The 18,466-nt window shown below is 33.2% G+C and overlaps 3 protein-coding genes across 5 annotated transcripts in view; 1 reads left to right on the top strand and 2 right to left on the bottom strand.

Moving 5' to 3' along the window:
- The window catches only part of LOC139518953 (uncharacterized), a 116,795-nt gene that overhangs the window by 19,557 nt on the left and 78,772 nt on the right, over positions 1–18,466 (top strand). Inside the window, exon 5 of the mRNA XM_071310649.1 lies at positions 6,534–6,678. Within this exon, the coding sequence (XP_071166750.1) occupies positions 6,534–6,678 (145 nt within the window). The remainder of the gene's footprint in view (positions 1–6,533; positions 6,679–18,466) is intronic.
- On the bottom strand, positions 637–2,495 carry LOC139518955 (putative nuclease HARBI1). Of its 2 annotated transcripts, none has more exons than XR_011663491.1 (2): positions 2,338–2,495; positions 637–1,677 (listed from the first exon to the last, which is right to left on the bottom strand). XR_011663491.1 is itself a non-coding variant. In XM_071310652.1 (2 exons), exons 1-2 carry the CDS (start codon positions 2,296–2,298, stop codon positions 651–653), a joined length of 1,131 nt encoding a protein of 376 aa, XP_071166753.1. In that variant the 5' UTR covers positions 2,299–2,324; the 3' UTR covers positions 637–650. The 2 variants fall into 2 exon arrangements, 1 of the variants encoding a protein (XP_071166753.1); XM_071310652.1 differs by lacking the exon at positions 2,338–2,495 and adding an exon at positions 2,195–2,324.
- On the bottom strand, positions 10,569–12,427 carry LOC139518954 (putative nuclease HARBI1). Of its 2 annotated transcripts, none has more exons than XR_011663490.1 (2): positions 12,270–12,427; positions 10,569–11,609 (listed from the first exon to the last, which is right to left on the bottom strand). XR_011663490.1 is itself a non-coding variant. In XM_071310651.1 (2 exons), exons 1-2 carry the CDS (start codon positions 12,228–12,230, stop codon positions 10,583–10,585), a joined length of 1,131 nt encoding a protein of 376 aa, XP_071166752.1. In that variant the 5' UTR covers positions 12,231–12,256; the 3' UTR covers positions 10,569–10,582. The 2 variants fall into 2 exon arrangements, 1 of the variants encoding a protein (XP_071166752.1); XM_071310651.1 differs by lacking the exon at positions 12,270–12,427 and adding an exon at positions 12,127–12,256.

The raw sequence follows: 18,466 nt of genomic DNA, 5'->3' as shown, positions 1-18,466 counted from the left end.
AGTGGGAAATATTACATGCATATCGGGACGAGAACATGGTAATGAGATAGAAGTATGAATCCTGTTAATTTCAAGACCGCCGACGAGCCGGATTTTTAACGTGCTAGTTCACAAGGTAAAAGTCCGAAGGAAGACACAAATAACCTTACTCGGGACACATTATTCTGACTCTGATCATGCCAGACTTGCTCATGCCGAAAGAAATCATAGCTTAAAATTCTTGTATACCACCGTAGTCCTAGGGACTTCCATAGAATTAAAAATATGTGATTTCAACAAATATTGAAGTTAATGACATGTGTCACTTAGCACATGGTCATGCAGTAAATCGGACTAAAACTCATCCATATAATTGTATGGCTCAGTGGGGTGTTTGCAGAATTTCATCGGAGGCAATTTCTTGGCATGCTTACTCCTAAATGCGTGTGCTTGCCAGAGAAGAAAAAAAATCAAATTTTCAAGTCTTTGGTTTGACCCAGTTGGATATCTAACTAACAAACTACCGACATCCCAAGTCATGCTAGGCACCACAAGACCACCACTATAAAAAGGTTTTCGTCATGACGTTCCAATTTTAAAGTTAAAGGGATACGGTTTGGAAAAAATTAGGGAAACCAATTAATAAAATAAAACAAATATAGTAAGTTATTTTATTGCAAATTTGCAGCTATTTGATCGCGTTTTAAAATTCCTTGTTGGTCTGGTCCTTGAAGATTGTTGACTGCGTTTTGTTGAATGTTATCTTCTTCATCGTCATCCATCATATCAAGAGCAGCGTCCCCATCAAGTATTGATATGTTGTGGAGAACACAACAGGTGATAATTATTTCGTTCACTGTTTTAATCTGCTGGACTTCGATATACCGTAGTCTGCGGAATCGTCCTTTCAACATGGCAAAAACTCTTTCTATGATACTACGTGTGGCAGAATGAGCTGCATTATATCTCTTTTGAATTTGTGTCAAATTACCAGTGTTCCTGTATGGCGTCATGAGCCAGGTCTTAATCGGGTAGGCACCGTCTCCTAAAATGTGATTTTGACCACAAGCCATGTTTGCTTCGTCCCATAAATCTGATTGTCGTAGCACCCTGGAGTCATGAACACTTCCAGGAAAACCCGCAAAACAATTCGAAATCTTCATATCTTGAAGGCAAACTGCTTGCAGAATAACACTGTGGAAACTTTTTCTATTGACATAACTTTGTGGGTGTTCTGTTGGGGGTTTAATATGGATATGTGTTCCATCTATACATCCGACGATTCCAGGAAATCCCCTCTTTTCTCTAAATTTTCTTACGACATCATTTTTTTCAGCAGCACCCGAGGGCCATCGTATAAATCTGTCCTTAAGGTTATTCAAAATAGCCGAAATAAACCTATCTCTACTAACAATTACAGACGAGTCGGCCACATCAAAGATATTTGATATAATGCGCACATTTTCCTGATGTCCAAGATATCTCAAGGCTATTAGAACGGTTTTCTCCAAAGAAATTCTCCCCCTACCGCCAAACTGAGGTGACCTGACTGACATTTCTGGGCATGTAGACAATAACTGGCAAAGGTGCTGAAAACAGTCAACTGATATTCTATATATTCTCCTGAATTCAACAGCTGTAAATTGGGCAACAACATCAGATATATAATTGTCTATTCGAACACGACTTTCTCTTTGCCTAAAAAAAAGAAGAGAATTAGCTACAAAATAAATGAATGATAAACATTTTTATAATGTCATAAGATATCTGATTTCATATATTTTTTAACATTTAATGTACTTTATCCATGCACTTAAGAAAAATAGGCAGTGTCCCCCCCCCCCTTTTTATGAATAAAATCTTATAACTCGGAAACGTAAAGTCTGAAATTTATAAAAATCGAAAGGAAGCTTAAGTCAATAGATATAAACAATTCACCAAAGTTTCATACAAACTGGATAAAGCGATTTTGAGTTATTGTCCGACATGTGGACGACGGACGGACAGACGGACGGACAACGGTATACCATAATACGTCCCGTAAACAGGCGTATAAAAAGTCAGCCCTTTTTAAAACTACTTGTATAATAAACAATAGTTAGTAAATGTGTTCATTTGTCGGAAGTATCGAAGGACCGTATGTCTCTACTAAATAATTTTTCAACGTCACAACAATCATACATTTGTGTTTGCTGGAAAACTTACAGAAACTTACAGAAAGGTCTGTAGTACTGCACCAAATATAACTGTACTTTCTGAGTCACAGTCATTGTCACTATCATCGTCTGATAAAAGAAACTCTGTAAAAACTGTTTCCATTTTTTTAATACGAAAATTATTTGTTTATCAAATACATACACAATAGTCCAGAAGCGATCTGTTTATGTTTGTTTGCTTCAAACTTCTGGAGGTAACACGTGATTCTACAGAAGCACTCCATTTCTATTTGTTTGCTTCCCAAACCTGGAGGTCTTCTGGATGTCGTCAGAAGAGAGCAAACAAATACACCCATGGTTCGGTTAAGAGTCTAGAAATTCGTCATGGTTTTGGTCAAGTTTGTCATGGTTTAGATCGAAATAAATATATATATGTGTTTCACTTTAATACTGAAAATTTGTTTGATAGCGCCTGTTATTGAACGAAATTATACTATATATTAAATGCGTAAGATGAAAAAAAGCCTGTTTAACAAAATTTAGTGGGTGTAATTGTCAAAGCGTAAACACATGTCATGTTACTATTCGTAAGTTTTCTACAATATAATTTTAAAAGTCACTGCTCTTTTAAACTAGCTTTAGATATAATTATACAAATCAATACAAAGCGTTGCTTCTGTTTCACATATAATCTTTTCTCCGTATGTCTATGCTTGACTCTGCTAAGGATAACGTGATCGGCATCACTAGTCAAATAGCTAAAGATATCATATACTTAAAAGTTGCAAAAAAGTGGCAGCTAGTCAAAAAGGAAACATGTTTAACTCCGCAATATTTTGTATATACTGTCTCAAGTTAAGTTTCTGTAATGCCGTGAATATCGTTTGTAACTGTATATCATATTTTTCTATTTATTTTGAACAGAAATTAGGCTGGTGGTTTTCTTATTGGAATTCCTATACATTGAATTTTGTCGCAGCCTTTTATAACTTGCCAAAAGTATGGTTTTGCTCAGTGTTGAAGGCCTCTTGGTGACATATAGTTGCTAACATCTACATCATTTGATCGAAGGTGGATAGTTGTCTCATTGGCAATCATCTACTTATAATATATTACTACATTGTATGTGCGTTCTTATGCCCTTTTGTGTTTCAAATGAAACAATTGTTGTTAATTTTGATAGTAACTCTTCATTATACACGACAAGAATTACATAACTGAACCATGTCCAACATGAACTAAACCATGACACGAATGAACCAAACCATGACACGAATGAACCAAACCATGACACAGATATTTCAGAAATTTTTAATTGAGTGCAAAAGTAGGTATTCTTCAGAATAATTGACGGCAGTATTATATCACGAAGAAATATGTGATGTAACAGACAGAAAGATAATAACTTTTTATGCACATTAAACCAATTAGCAACTTTTAACTTTTGACATACGCAAGCTTTGTTCTGTAGTAAATCATTAACTATATGATACAAATTGTGGTGTACTAACATATTTACTTTATACAAAGGTACTTACCAGCTTGAATTATTGATCAGAAGTTCCTTTTACAAAATATCCGAATGTTTACATTTTTGCATTGATTGTCATCAAAAACACTTAACAACGTCATGTCAAACTTATCCAAACTATGACAAAATCACTGTACTAAACGGTCCTCGATATGACAACCTTACTACCCGTGCATATGGTCCGGGTAATTAACACTGTGTTACAGTTTACTTTTAATATTTCTTATATTTTTTTAAATATTCTCTTCATATGGTATGACCGTTCATTAAAAAGACGTTATATAGGTAATTTCATTATTATATTGTAATAAAACGATTAGCTAGATAAAAATTAGAAGTTTCACGGAGTTAATTTTACTATAATAATATAAAAAAGAAGATGTGGTATGATTGCCAATGAGACAACTATCTACAAAAAACCAAAATGACACAGACATTAACAACTATAGGTCACCGTACGGCCTTCAACAAATAAACACATTTTATACCGATGGTAATTACCGATGGTCATTACCGATTTGTTATTACAAGTGAATGGCAATATGTCGACTTAAAAAAAAAATCCAAAAAAATTCTTAATGAACTGTTACATAAGAAGTCACTGGAAAGTAACATAGATCTAGTTCATTTAAGTTATCTTGTGAGTACGGTGTATTGCAGTCATGCTACGATACTTGAGATGTAGAGCTTCTTGAAAACACCGTAGACATATCGGAATGGCCCAAGATCTCGGTATCACTGTACGCAACTACAAAAAGGCTAGCTTTTCACTCGCAAACAAAAGGTGTAAATGAAAAGAATCGTGCACAACCAAGACTTGCAAATGCAAAAAAGCTATGATACCGTTTGGAAGTAAATATAACTACAAGCCTACATGCAAGAATGTAATTAACAATGAAAACTAATTATGGCATCAGTATTTAATTTTTATTACGTAGTATTTGAATTATAAAACTAATACATCGTCATGTAACCATCATTGTTTTTTTAGATAAAGTTTTTGTATTATAGAAACTTTTATAATGTAATTTTTTTTTACCTATATGGTCCAAATACTCATATGGTCCGGCCCGTTAATAACCAAACGAGTATTATACTCGTATGGTCCGACCATACGCGTACGGTCGGACCTTATGAGTATACGCAAATGGTCATGACCATACGCGTATGGTCCAAATACTCATATGGTCCGGAACATATCTATAATCCAATCTGTCATTCATCATGGGGTAAAAACAGCAATTCAAAGAATTCAACTTTATATATTATAGCTAATATAGGACAATGGTGTTGATTAAAAGTTACACCATTCCAGACCCTTTTGTTTTCCACATAATAAATATTGCCAATAATTAACAATTTCCGGGTCAAATCCGATACCGATACCAATATTATATTCACCTGTTACCTATTACCTTATCTGTACATTCCGCATCTTACAGGCGCACCACCAAACGGTGTATTTGAGATTTGCTATATACTCGGTTCATAATCACAGGGTTGACACAAATTCAATCATTGTCACATTTGTTTCTTATTGTAGTATTTTAATCAGTATGAATTTATAAGATGACAATATGGATACTAAAAATCTAGACTAAGAATAAGGCGTATAGGTACAGTTTTCAATTTGTTAGCAGGTATGACGTAAAACAGCGAATCAAAGAATTCAACTTTATTTATGACTAATATAGGACACTGCTGTTGATTTACTGACCGTGCAGGGGCTTTATAGCCAGTCAAGATCGTTAAAAACTTCCATTTGTTTGTTGATTGAAAATTACTCCATTCCGGACCCTTTTGTTATCCAAACAATTAAATTTTAAATAATAGATATATTCAAGGGTTCAAACAGAAAGATTTTGAAAGCAGAGAAAACTATGCATCTAATAATCAGCATGACTTAATCAGATGACAATACCAATACAAAAAATCCGGGCTAAAATAAGCTTACACGTAGTAAAATACTTGAATTCAGTCATGGGTTCGGGATATCACGGGTGTGTTCTAGTGCTGACTAATTAATATTCTTCATCAGTAAGATGTTTTAATCTTGACACTGTTATAGTAATCTTGTTGGTTAAGGTGGTACCCAACATCTTCACTAAAATTAATTTGGCTCGTTTAATTTTCATAGCATTTTGACAAAGTATTTACTTTGACCTCTTGACAAAAATATAAAAATTTCAAAAATTTGAACCAACCGTTTTATAAGAAAAAAATACACTGGTTATATACCAGTTTGACAAACACTAATTTTGATCATTGAAAAGCTTAATATTCCCATAACAACACAACGTAATTAAAACGTTTAGCTGATTTTACAGAGTTATCTCCCTGTAGTGTAAGTTACCACCTTAAATAAATTATCACAAATCAATACTCTGTAAGCATCAAAGTAAGGTGCCGATACAGTAAGATCATCAGTGTGAAAAGCTCCTACATCCATCATTGAAAAACAAATTGCAATATCTGGCAAAAAATTTTCAATTAATATCTTGTTGTTATTATTTATTTTCCTTTCACCCAAAATAATAAAGGTAGATACATTATTATAGAATGACATTTTATTTCAGGATTAGTTTAATGCCTTTGATTCGTTATTTCTTCATTTTTAACACTTCTTAGATTTTGGCAGAAAGGTGTATAATTGGTGCTCTTTGTATAGTGATTATCTTGTCGCACATTCAAAAAACATTTTCATGTAAGCTATTGTAAGTGAAAGCATTCTCCCTTTTTAATATTTGTTTAAGAATGTTAAATGATACAGTTAATTGACGTTTGGTAAACAATTAACCGTACTATGCCTATAAAAGTATTACAGCTGTTTTTGTATATGAAACAATGTTTTGTTGGTATAATGAAAGGAACACTGGAAAATGAGGAACCGTGTTTTTGGAGACATTTTCAACATTCGGATGAAAAAAGACATTTTTCCCGAAGCACATGCGTCTATTCTGAAATCCATCAGCAAAAAAAAGACATTGTTCATGAAACTTCAGGAAAGTTTCTGTAAGTAAATTAGGCGTATAGTTTATGTAATAACCAATAGTATATTTTTGATACCGTAAAGTGTTAATTGAATTTGAATATATATAAGTTATAATATATGTAACCAACAGAAATTTGCATGCAATTCGAACAGATCAATACTCGGTGTTTCGACAGGGTAAGTTTCTCTTGCTGTACACATATTACTGGGTTCATGTTTGCTATGTTGTATCGTGTGTACTATTGTTTTCTGTTGGCATTTGTCATTTTTAGCCATGGCGTTGTCAGTTTATTTTCGATTTACGAGTTTGACTGTCCCTCTGGTATCTTTCGTCCCTCTTTCACAACTAAATTCGGTCAAAATATTACAATAAGGAAAACGCTATTTGTTGTTTAATTTCACTTAGTACATAATAAAATATTTGGATTTCAAATCCCTTTGAAACATGCACATTATTATTATAACCTATTTGTTTAATATGTGACATGTTATTATTCTGTTTATCATGATTAACACGGAACACGAACGCGTTGTAACCATGGAAAACAAACTATTACATAAAATCAACAAATAGTACCAGAAAAATTATTTGAAGTTGATCAAACGTCAATTGATTGAACTAAGGCCACACCAATTTAATTTCTTGTTCTACGGATTTTTGGACTTCAAAATTTGGGGCGAGCGAGCGATTTGAAAATTTAAATAAAAAAATATTTAATTTGCAAATTTTTGAGGCGAAGCTTGAAAAGTAGAGGCGAGCGATTATAATTTTTTTTTGTAAACATAAAATAGTAGGTTTTGACAATATTAAAGCTTGATTTATCACTTGTACTTTGACATTTCTTTAATTTCTGAAGTATTTTTCCCTGTTCACCAAGAAATAATTAAATCTGGTCTATGTAGGACATGTATGTGTGACTGACAATGAGACAATTCTCCATCCAAGTCATAATCAGTTTGGGGACAACCCCTTAATGACAATGTTATAAATATCCCTTTTACATGTTTTATGAGGGATCAATATAAGTTATAATATATTTGTTTGTACAAAAGGGCTCATATTTTCTCAAAGAACTATATATCTATCTGGTATTAAATGGTCAAAACATGTCCAAGAATTTTGTAATATGCCTGGACTTTAACCATGTTAACACATTTACTTTAACAGTTTAATATTATTCAAAATAAGTGGACCCCTCTTTTAGAAAAAGTTGTTTAAAATATGATGTAACTCTCCTCTTTTTGAGTACAAAATTCTAAGTTTTCAAAGGTTTTGTATAGAAGAACTATACAAATCCTTGGTATTTTTATTTTCTTTTCTACATCAGTAAAATGACCCCTTGTCCATGTTGTCTGAGGGAGGGTTGTTCTCAACCTGATATAAATAACAAACACAGGTCAAGGTACGGCCTTTTACACAGGGCTTTGATACAGACCAAACAGCAGGCTAAAAGGGACCCAAAATTATTAGCGTACACTATTCGAACAGGAAAACCAACGATCTAATTTATATATCATGTATATCCAAACGGGAAAATACCAATGAACAACATTAACTAACGATAACTGCTGAACGACAGGCCCCTCAATCAATCAGGACAGGTGCATAAACAGCAGAGGCTATGGATAGTCTTGTTCCGCAAGCATACAATATAATTGCAGTTGAAGGCAAATCCTTCAGAAGTTCTTTGTACTTTATTCTTACAACGAACATGTTTTGATAGGGAATATAAGTAAGGGGGAAAGTAACCAATGTTTTGTTCTTTACTCCGGTATTTCCGCTGATATATATTTATATCGGAGATACAAATCCTTGATCGGAGCACTCCCGCTTTGGATAAGTAGGTTTCATGCTGAAACAAATATTCTCACAGATATTTACAAAGTGTGCTGGGGTGCTTTTATGTTTCAAATCGTTATATACAGGTTAGACTGTGATTTTAAAAACAAATGTTGATATCTTTTTATAATGTTTACAAAAAAAAAACGGTGCGGGAAATGGACATGATTACATTTCCGGATGCGGGAAGCGGGAATATAAAAAAATAAAAAAATTCTGTTTTGAAAAAAATAGGTGCGGGCGGGTCCGTCGAACAAGGAATCAAATTGGTGTGGCCTAAGTAAATATTGACATTTCTATCCCAATCAGATTTTCACTGTCTATAACGGTATTCAAGTTTAAAAAAAAACAACTATATACTAGATAAAACACAAAGGTTATGTAAAAAATGCATGCTGGATAAAGTTGAAGATGAAGAACATTTTATATGTGAATGTCCCCTTTATCTTTTGAGAAAAGAGTTCTGTGATAAAATTTGATAAGTTGTCAAAATTTCGAAGTGTTAAACACAAGTGCCAAGTTCAATTGACTTTTTATTCAAGAAAACCTATAGGTATTAAAAAAATTTTGAACTTATATTAAGAAATGTTTTGAACACAGAAAACTATCATTAAAGTACAGATATGTTTATATATAACCCATTGAGAATATTTGCCTGTTAATATTTTATACAATCTGTTTTATTACTGCTTTTTTACACATATTCTTTGGCTCTGGTCTGGCTGTGGCTTAAGATCCGGCATAAACTTATAAAGTTGATTATATTCATATTTATATAAGATTGTCAAAATTATTTGTGTCTCTCAATTATAAAAAATCATTGTAATAAATTGCTTTGCTCATCATGGGTCCTTTAATTGGAATAAAGATATATTGTGTCTTATCTTATCTTTATAGACGATACTTGTATTTTACACCTTTTTTCTACGTTTAGAGATTGAAGTAATATATTTTTTTTTAAACTAGATACACCAAGGATGATTGTGGCCAATTTTGGTTCCAACTGACTAAGACGTTTTACGGACGACTACGACGAAGAACAAGAAGTGATGCCAATAGCTCACACTGGCCCCTTGGTCCGGGCGAGCTAAGCTTAATGTACAAGTATACCAATTAAGACGTACAAATCTTTTGGCACAACAAATTTCCTTCATCAGTGTCGTTCTTTTTAAACAATATTATTATCTTTAAGATATATTAATTAACAATGAAGGTATTTTATTTTGATCAAGGACATGCCGTCCTTTCAGGCTAAATTTTACAGAAATATAAGTTTTGACCTATTTTATCATAATTGTCTTCAACAGCAATGCATTTCACCCAATACTTTTTGATTTTATGAATACATAATAAATTGTTGCAAAATGCTTTAGGTCAACTATTCATTTTAATTCCATTCAATAGAAGATGATGACGGATTGGTGTTTAACGTCCAGTGGGAAATATTACATGCATATCGGGACGAGAACATGGTAATGAGATAGAAGTATGAATCCTGTTAATTTCAAGACCGCCGACGAGCCGGATTTTTAACGTGCTAGTTCACAAGGTAAAAGTCCGAAGGAAGACACAAATAACCTTACTCGGGACACATTATTCTGACTCTGATCATGCCAGACTTGCTCATGCCGAAAGAAATCATAGCTTAAAATTCTTGTATACCACCGTAGTCCTAGGGACTTCCATAGAATTAAAAATATGTGATTTCAACAAATATTGAAGTTAATGACATGTGTCACTTAGCACATGGTCATGCAGTAAATCGGACTAAAACTCATCCATATAATTGTATGGCTCAGTGGGGTGTTTGCAGAATTTCATCGGAGGCAATTTCTTGGCATGCTTACTCCTAAATGCGTGTGCTTGCCAGAGAAGAAAAAAAATCAAATTTTCAAGTCTTTGGTTTGACCCAGTTGGATATCTAACTAACAAACTACCGACATCCCAAGTCATGCTAGGCACCACAAGACCACCACTATAAAAAGGTTTTCGTCATGACGTTCCAATTTTAAAGTTAAAGGGATACGGTTTGGAAAAAATTAGGGAAACCAATTAATAAAATAAAACAAATATAGTAAGTTATTTTATTGCAAATTTGCAGCTATTTGATCGCGTTTTAAAATTCCTTGTTGGTCTGGTCCTTGAAGATTGTTGACTGCGTTTTGTTGAATGTTATCTTCTTCATCGTCATCCATCATATCAAGAGCAGCGTCCCCATCAAGTATTGATATGTTGTGGAGAACACAACAGGTGATAATTATTTCGTTCACTGTTTTAATCTGCTGGACTTCGATATACCGTAGTCTGCGGAATCGTCCTTTCAACATGGCAAAAACTCTTTCTATGATACTACGTGTGGCAGAATGAGCTGCATTATATCTCTTTTGAATTTGTGTCAAATTACCAGTGTTCCTGTATGGCGTCATGAGCCAGGTCTTAATCGGGTAGGCACCGTCTCCTAAAATGTGATTTTGACCACAAGCCATGTTTGCTTCGTCCCATAAATCTGATTGTCGTAGCACCCTGGAGTCATGAACACTTCCAGGAAAACCCGCAAAACAATTCGAAATCTTCATATCTTGAAGGCAAACTGCTTGCAGAATAACACTGTGGAAACTTTTTCTATTGACATAACTTTGTGGGTGTTCTGTTGGGGGTTTAATATGGATATGTGTTCCATCTATACATCCGACGATTCCAGGAAATCCCCTCTTTTCTCTAAATTTTCTTACGACATCATTTTTTTCAGCAGCACCCGAGGGCCATCGTATAAATCTGTCCTTAAGGTTATTCAAAATAGCCGAAATAAACCTATCTCTACTAACAATTACAGACGAGTCGGCCACATCAAAGATATTTGATATAATGCGCACATTTTCCTGATGTCCAAGATATCTCAAGGCTATTAGAACGGTTTTCTCCAAAGAAATTCTCCCCCTACCGCCAAACTGAGGTGACCTGACTGACATTTCTGGGCATGTAGACAATAACTGGCAAAGGTGCTGAAAACAGTCAACTGATATTCTATATATTCTCCTGAATTCAACAGCTGTAAATTGGGCAACAACATCAGATATATAATTGTCTATTCGAACACGACTTTCTCTTTGCCTAAAAAAAAGAAGAGAATTAGCTACAAAATAAATGAATGATAAACATTTTTATAATGTCATAAGATATCTGATTTCATATATTTTTTAACATTTAATGTACTTTATCCATGCACTTAAGAAAAATAGGCAGTGTCCCCCCCCCCCTTTTTATGAATAAAATCTTATAACTCGGAAACGTAAAGTCTGAAATTTATAAAAATCGAAAGGAAGCTTAAGTCAATAGATATAAACAATTCACCAAAGTTTCATACAAACTGGATAAAGCGATTTTGAGTTATTGTCCGACATGTGGACGACGGACGGACAGACGGACGGACAACGGTATACCATAATACGTCCCGTAAACAGGCGTATAAAAAGTCAGCCCTTTTTAAAACTACTTGTATAATAAACAATAGTTAGTAAATGTGTTCATTTGTCGGAAGTATCGAAGGACCGTATGTCTCTACTAAATAATTTTTCAACGTCACAACAATCATACATTTGTGTTTGCTGGAAAACTTACAGAAACTTACAGAAAGGTCTGTAGTACTGCACCAAATATAACTGTACTTTCTGAGTCACAGTCATTGTCACTATCATCGTCTGATAAAAGAAACTCTGTAAAAACTGTTTCCATTTTTTTAATACGAAAATTATTTGTTTATCAAATACATACACAATAGTCCAGAAGCGATCTGTTTATGTTTGTTTGCTTCAAACTTCTGGAGGTAACACGTGATTCTACAGAAGCACTCCATTTCTATTTGTTTGCTTCCCAAACCTGGAGGTCTTCTGGATGTCGTCAGAAGAGAGCAAACAAATACACCCATGGTTCGGTTAAGAGTCTAGAAATTCGTCATGGTTTTGGTCAAGTTTGTCATGGTTTAGATCGAAATAAATATATATATGTGTTTCACTTTAATACTGAAAATTTGTTTGATAGCGCCTGTTATTGAACGAAATTATACTATATATTAAATGCGTAAGATGAAAAAAAGCCTGTTTAACAAAATTTAGTGGGTGTAATTGTCAAAGCGTAAACACATGTCATGTTACTATTCGTAAGTTTTCTACAATATAATTTTAAAAGTCACTGCTCTTTTAAACTAGCTTTAGATATAATTATACAAATCAATACAAAGCGTTGCTTCTGTTTCACATATAATCTTTTCTCCGTATGTCTATGCTTGACTCTGCTAAGGATAACGTGATCGGCATCACTAGTCAAATAGCTAAAGATATCATATACTTAAAAGTTGCAAAAAAGTGGCAGCTAGTCAAAAAGGAAACATGTTTAACTCCGCAATATTTTGTATATACTGTCTCAAGTTAAGTTTCTGTAATGCCGTGAATATCGTTTGTAACTGTATATCATATTTTTCTATTTATTTTGAACAGAAATTAGGCTGGTGGTTTTCTTATTGGAATTCCTATACATTGAATTTTGTCGCAGCCTTTTATAACTTGCCAAAAGTATGGTTTTGCTCAGTGTTGAAGGCCTCTTGGTGACATATAGTTGCTAACATCTACATCATTTGATCGAAGGTGGATAGTTGTCTCATTGGCAATCATCTACTTATAATATATTACTACATTGTATGTGCGTTCTTATGCCCTTTTGTGTTTCAAATGAAACAATTGTTGTTAATTTTGATAGTAACTCTTCATTATACACGACAAGAATTACATAACTGAACCATGTCCAACATGAACTAAACCATGACACGAATGAACCAAACCATGACACGAATGAACCAAACCATGACACAGATATTTCAGAAATTTTTAATTGAGTGCAAAAGTAGGTATTCTTCAGAATAATTGACGGCAGTATTATATCACGAAGAAATATGTGATGTAACAGACAGAAAGATAATAACTTTTTATGCACATTAAACCAATTAGCAACTTTTAACTTTTGACATACGCAAGCTTTGTTCTGTAGTAAATCATTAACTATATGATACAAATTGTGGTGTACTAACATATTTACTTTATACAAAGGTACTTACCAGCTTGAATTATTGATCAGAAGTTCCTTTTACAAAATATCCGAATGTTTACATTTTTGCATTGATTGTCATCAAAAACACTTAACAACGTCATGTCAAACTTATCCAAACTATGACAAAATCACTGTACTAAACGGTCCTCGATATGACAACCTTACTACCCGTGCATATGGTCCGGGTAATTAACACTGTGTTACAGTTTACTTTTAATATTTCTTATATTTTTTTAAATATTCTCTTCATATGGTATGACCGTTCATTAAAAAGACGTTATATAGGTAATTTCATTATTATATTGTAATAAAACGATTAGCTAGATAAAAATTAGAAGTTTCACGGAGTTAATTTTACTATAATAATATAAAAAAGAAGATGTGGTATGATTGCCAATGAGACAACTATCTACAAAAAACCAAAATGACACAGACATTAACAACTATAGGTCACCGTACGGCCTTCAACAAATAAACACATTTTATACCGATGGTAATTACCGATGGTCATTACCGATTTGTTATTACAAGTGAATGGCAATATGTCGACTTAAAAAAAAAATCCAAAAAAATTCTTAATGAACTGTTACATAAGAAGTCACTGGAAAGTAACATAGATCTAGTTCATTTAAGTTATCTTGTGAGTACGGTGTATTGCAGTCATGCTACGATACTTGAGATGTAGAGCTTCTTGAAAACACCGTAGACATATCGGAATGGCCCAAGATCTCGGTATCACTGTACGCAACTACAAAAAGGCTAGCTTTTCACTCGCAAACAAAAGGTGTAAATGAAAAGAATCGTGCACAACCAAGACTTGCAAATGCAAAAAAGCTATGATACCGTTTGGAAGTAAATATAACTACAAGCCTACATGCAAGAATGTAATTAACAATGAAAACTAATTATGGCATCAGTATTTAATTTTTATTACGTAGTATTTGAATTATAAAACTAATACATCGTCATGTAACCATCATTGTTTTTTTAGATAAAGTTTTTGTATTATAGAAACTTTTATAATGTAATTTTTTTTTACCTATATGGTCCAAATACTCATATGGTCCGGCCCGTTAATAACCAAACGAGTATTATACTCGTATGGTCCGACCATACGCGTACGGTCGGACCTTATGAGTATACGCAAATGGTCATGACCATACGCGTATGGTCCAAATACTCATATGGTCCGGAACATATCTATAATCCAATCTGTCATTCATCATGGGGTAAAAACAGCAATTCAAAGAATTCAACTTTATATATTATAGCTAATATAGGACAATGGTGTTGATTAAAAGTTACACCATTCCAGACCCTTTTGTTTTCCACATAATAAATATTGCCAATAATTAACAATTTCCGGGTCAAATCCGATACCGATACCAATATTATATTCACCTGTTACCTATTACCTTATCTGTACATTCCGCATCTTACAGGCGCACCACCAAACGGTGTATTTGAGATTTGCTATATACTCGGTTCATAATCACAGGGTTGACACAAATTCAATCATTGTCACATTTGTTTCTTATTGTAGTATTTTAATCAGTATGAATTTATAAGATGACAATATGGATACTAAAAATCTAGACTAAGAATAAGGCGTATAGGTACAGTTTTCAATTTGTTAGCAGGTATGACGTAAAACAGCGAATCAAAGAATTCAACTTTATTTATGACTAATATAGGACACTGCTGTTGATTTACTGACCGTGCAGGGGCTTTATAGCCAGTCAAGATCGTTAAAAACTTCCATTTGTTTGTTGATTGAAAATTACTCCATTCCGGACCCTTTTGTTATCCAAACAATTAAATTTTAAATAATAGATATATTCAAGGGTTCAAACAGAAAGATTTTGAAAGCAGAGAAAACTATGCATCTAATAATCAGCATGACTTAATCAGATGACAATACCAATACAAAAAATCCGGGCTAAAATAAGCTTACACGTAGTAAAATACTTGAATTCAGTCATGGGTTCGGGATATCACGGGTGTGTTCTAGTGCTGACTAATTAATATTCTTCATCAGTAAGATGTTTTAATCTTGACACTGTTATAGTAATCTTGTTGGTTAAGGTGGTACCCAACATCTTCACTAAAATTAATTTGGCTCGTTTAATTTTCATAGCATTTTGACAAAGTATTTACTTTGACCTCTTGACAAAAATATAAAAATTTCAAAAATTTGAACCAACCGTTTTATAAGAAAAAAATACACTGGTTATATACCAGTTTGACAAACACTAATTTTGATCATTGAAAAGCTTAATATTCCCATAACAACACAACGTAATTAAAACGTTTAGCTGATTTTACAGAGTTATCTCCCTGTAGTGTAAGTTACCACCTTAAATAAATTATCACAAATCAATACTCTGTAAGCATCAAAGTAAGGTGCCGATACAGTAAGATCATCAGTGTGAAAAGCTCCTACATCCATCATTGAAAAACAAATTGCAATATCTGGCAAAAAATTTTCAATTAATATCTTGTTGTTATTATTTATTTTCCTTTCACCCAAAATAATAAAGGTAGATACATTATTATAGAATGACATTTTATTTCAGGATTAGTTTAATGCCTTTGATTCGTTATTTCTTCATTTTTAACACTTCTTAGATTTTGGCAGAAAGGTGTATAATTGGTGCTCTTTGTATAGTGATTATCTTGTCGCACATTCAAAAAACATTTTCATGTAAGCTATTGTAAGTGAAAGCATTCTCCCTTTTTAATATTTGTTTAAGAATGTTAAATGATACAGTTAATTGACGTTTGGTAAACAATTAACCGTACTATGCCTATAAAAGTATTACAGCTGTTTTTGTATATGAAACAATGTTTTGTTGGTATAATGAAAGGAACACTGGAAAATGAGGAACCGTGTTTTTGGAGACATTTTCAACATTCGGATGAAAAAAGACATTTTTCCCGAAGCACATGCGTCTATTCTGAAATCCATCAGCAAAAAAAAGACATTGTTCATGAAACTTCAGGAAAGTTTCTGTAAGTAAATTAGGCGTATAGTTTATGTAATAACCAATAGTATATTTTTGATACCGTAAAGTGTTAATTGAATTTGAATATATATAAGTTATAATATATGTAACCAACAGAAATTTGCATGCAATTCGAACAGATCAATACTCGGTGTTTCGACAGGGTAAGTTTCTCTTGCTGTACACATATTACTGGGTTCATGTTTGCTATGTTGTATCGTGTGTACTATTGTTTTCTGTTGGCATTTGTCATTTTTAGCCATGGCGTTGTCAGTTTATTTTCGATTTACGAGTTTGACTGTCCCTCTGGTATCTTTCGTCCCTCTTTCACAACTAAATTCGGTCAAAATATTACAATAAGGAAAACGCTATTTGTTGTTTAATTTCACTTAGTACATAATAAAATATTTGGATTTCAAATCCCTTTGAAACATGCACATTATTATTATAACCTATTTGTTTAATATGTGACATGTTATTATTCTGTTTATCATGATTAACACGGAACACGAACGCGTTGTAACCATGGAAAACAAACTATTACATAAAATCAACAAATAGTACCAGAAAAATTATTTGAAGTTGATCAAACGTCAATTGATTGAACTAAGGCCACACCAATTTAATTTCTTGTTCTACGGATTTTTGGACTTCAAAATTTGGGGCGAGCGAGCGATTTGAAAATTTAAATAAAAAAATATTTAATTTGCAAATTTTTGAGGCGAAGCTTGAAAAGTAGAGGCGAGCGATTATAATTTTTTTTTGTAAACATAAAATAGTAGGTTTTGACAATATTAAAGCTTGATTTATCACTTGTACTTTGACATTTCTTTAATTTCTGAAGTATTTTTCCCTGTTCACCAAGAAATAATTAAATCTGGTCTATGTAGGACATGTATGTGTGACTGACAATGAGACAATTCTCCATCCAAGTCATAATCAGTTTGGGGACAACCCCTTAATGACAATGTTATAAATATCCCTTTTACATGTTTTATGAGGGATCAATATAAGTTATAATATATTTGTTTGTACAAAAGGGCTCATATTTTCTCAAAGAACTATATATCTATCTGGTATTAAATGGTCAAAACATGTCCAAGAATTTTGTAATATGCCTGGACTTTAACCATGTTAACACATTTACTTTAACAGTTTAATATTATTCAAAATAAGTGGACCCCTCTTTTAGAAAAAGTTGTTTAAAATATGATGTAACTCTCCTCTTTTTGAGTACAAAATTCTAAGTTTTCAAAGGTTTTGTATAGAAGAACTATACAAATCCTTGGTATTTTTATTTTCTTTTCTACATCAGTAAAATGACCCCTTGTCCATGTTGTCTGAGGGAGGGTTGTTCTCAACCTGATATAAATAACAAACACAGGTCAAGGTACGGCCTTTTACACAGGGCTTTGATACAGACCAAACAGCAGGCTAAAAGGGACCCAAAATTATTAGCGTACACTATTCGAACAGGAAAACCAACGATCTAATTTATATATCATGTATATCCAAACGGGAAAATACCAATGAACAACATTAACTAACGATAACTGCTGAACGACAGGCCCCTCAATCAATCAGGACAGGTGCATAAACAGCAGAGGCTATGGATAGTCTTGTTCCGCAAGCATACAATATAATTGCAGTTGAAGGCAAATCCTTCAGAAGTTCTTTGTACTTTATTCTTACAACGAACATGTTTTGATAGGGAATATAAGTAAGGGGGAAAGTAACCAATGTTTTGTTCTTTACTCCGGTATTTCCGCTGATATATATTTATATCGGAGATACAAATCCTTGATCGGAGCACTCCCGCTTTGGATAAGTAGGTTTCATGCTGAAACAAATATTCTCACAGAT

Source organism: Mytilus edulis, chromosome 4 (assembly GCF_963676685.1).
Source record: "Mytilus edulis chromosome 4, xbMytEdul2.2, whole genome shotgun sequence".
NCBI lineage: Eukaryota > Metazoa > Mollusca > Bivalvia > Mytilida > Mytilidae > Mytilus > Mytilus edulis.
The sequence above is the reverse complement of the archived record's forward strand: the minus strand, read 5'-3'. Positions and strand labels throughout refer to the sequence as shown.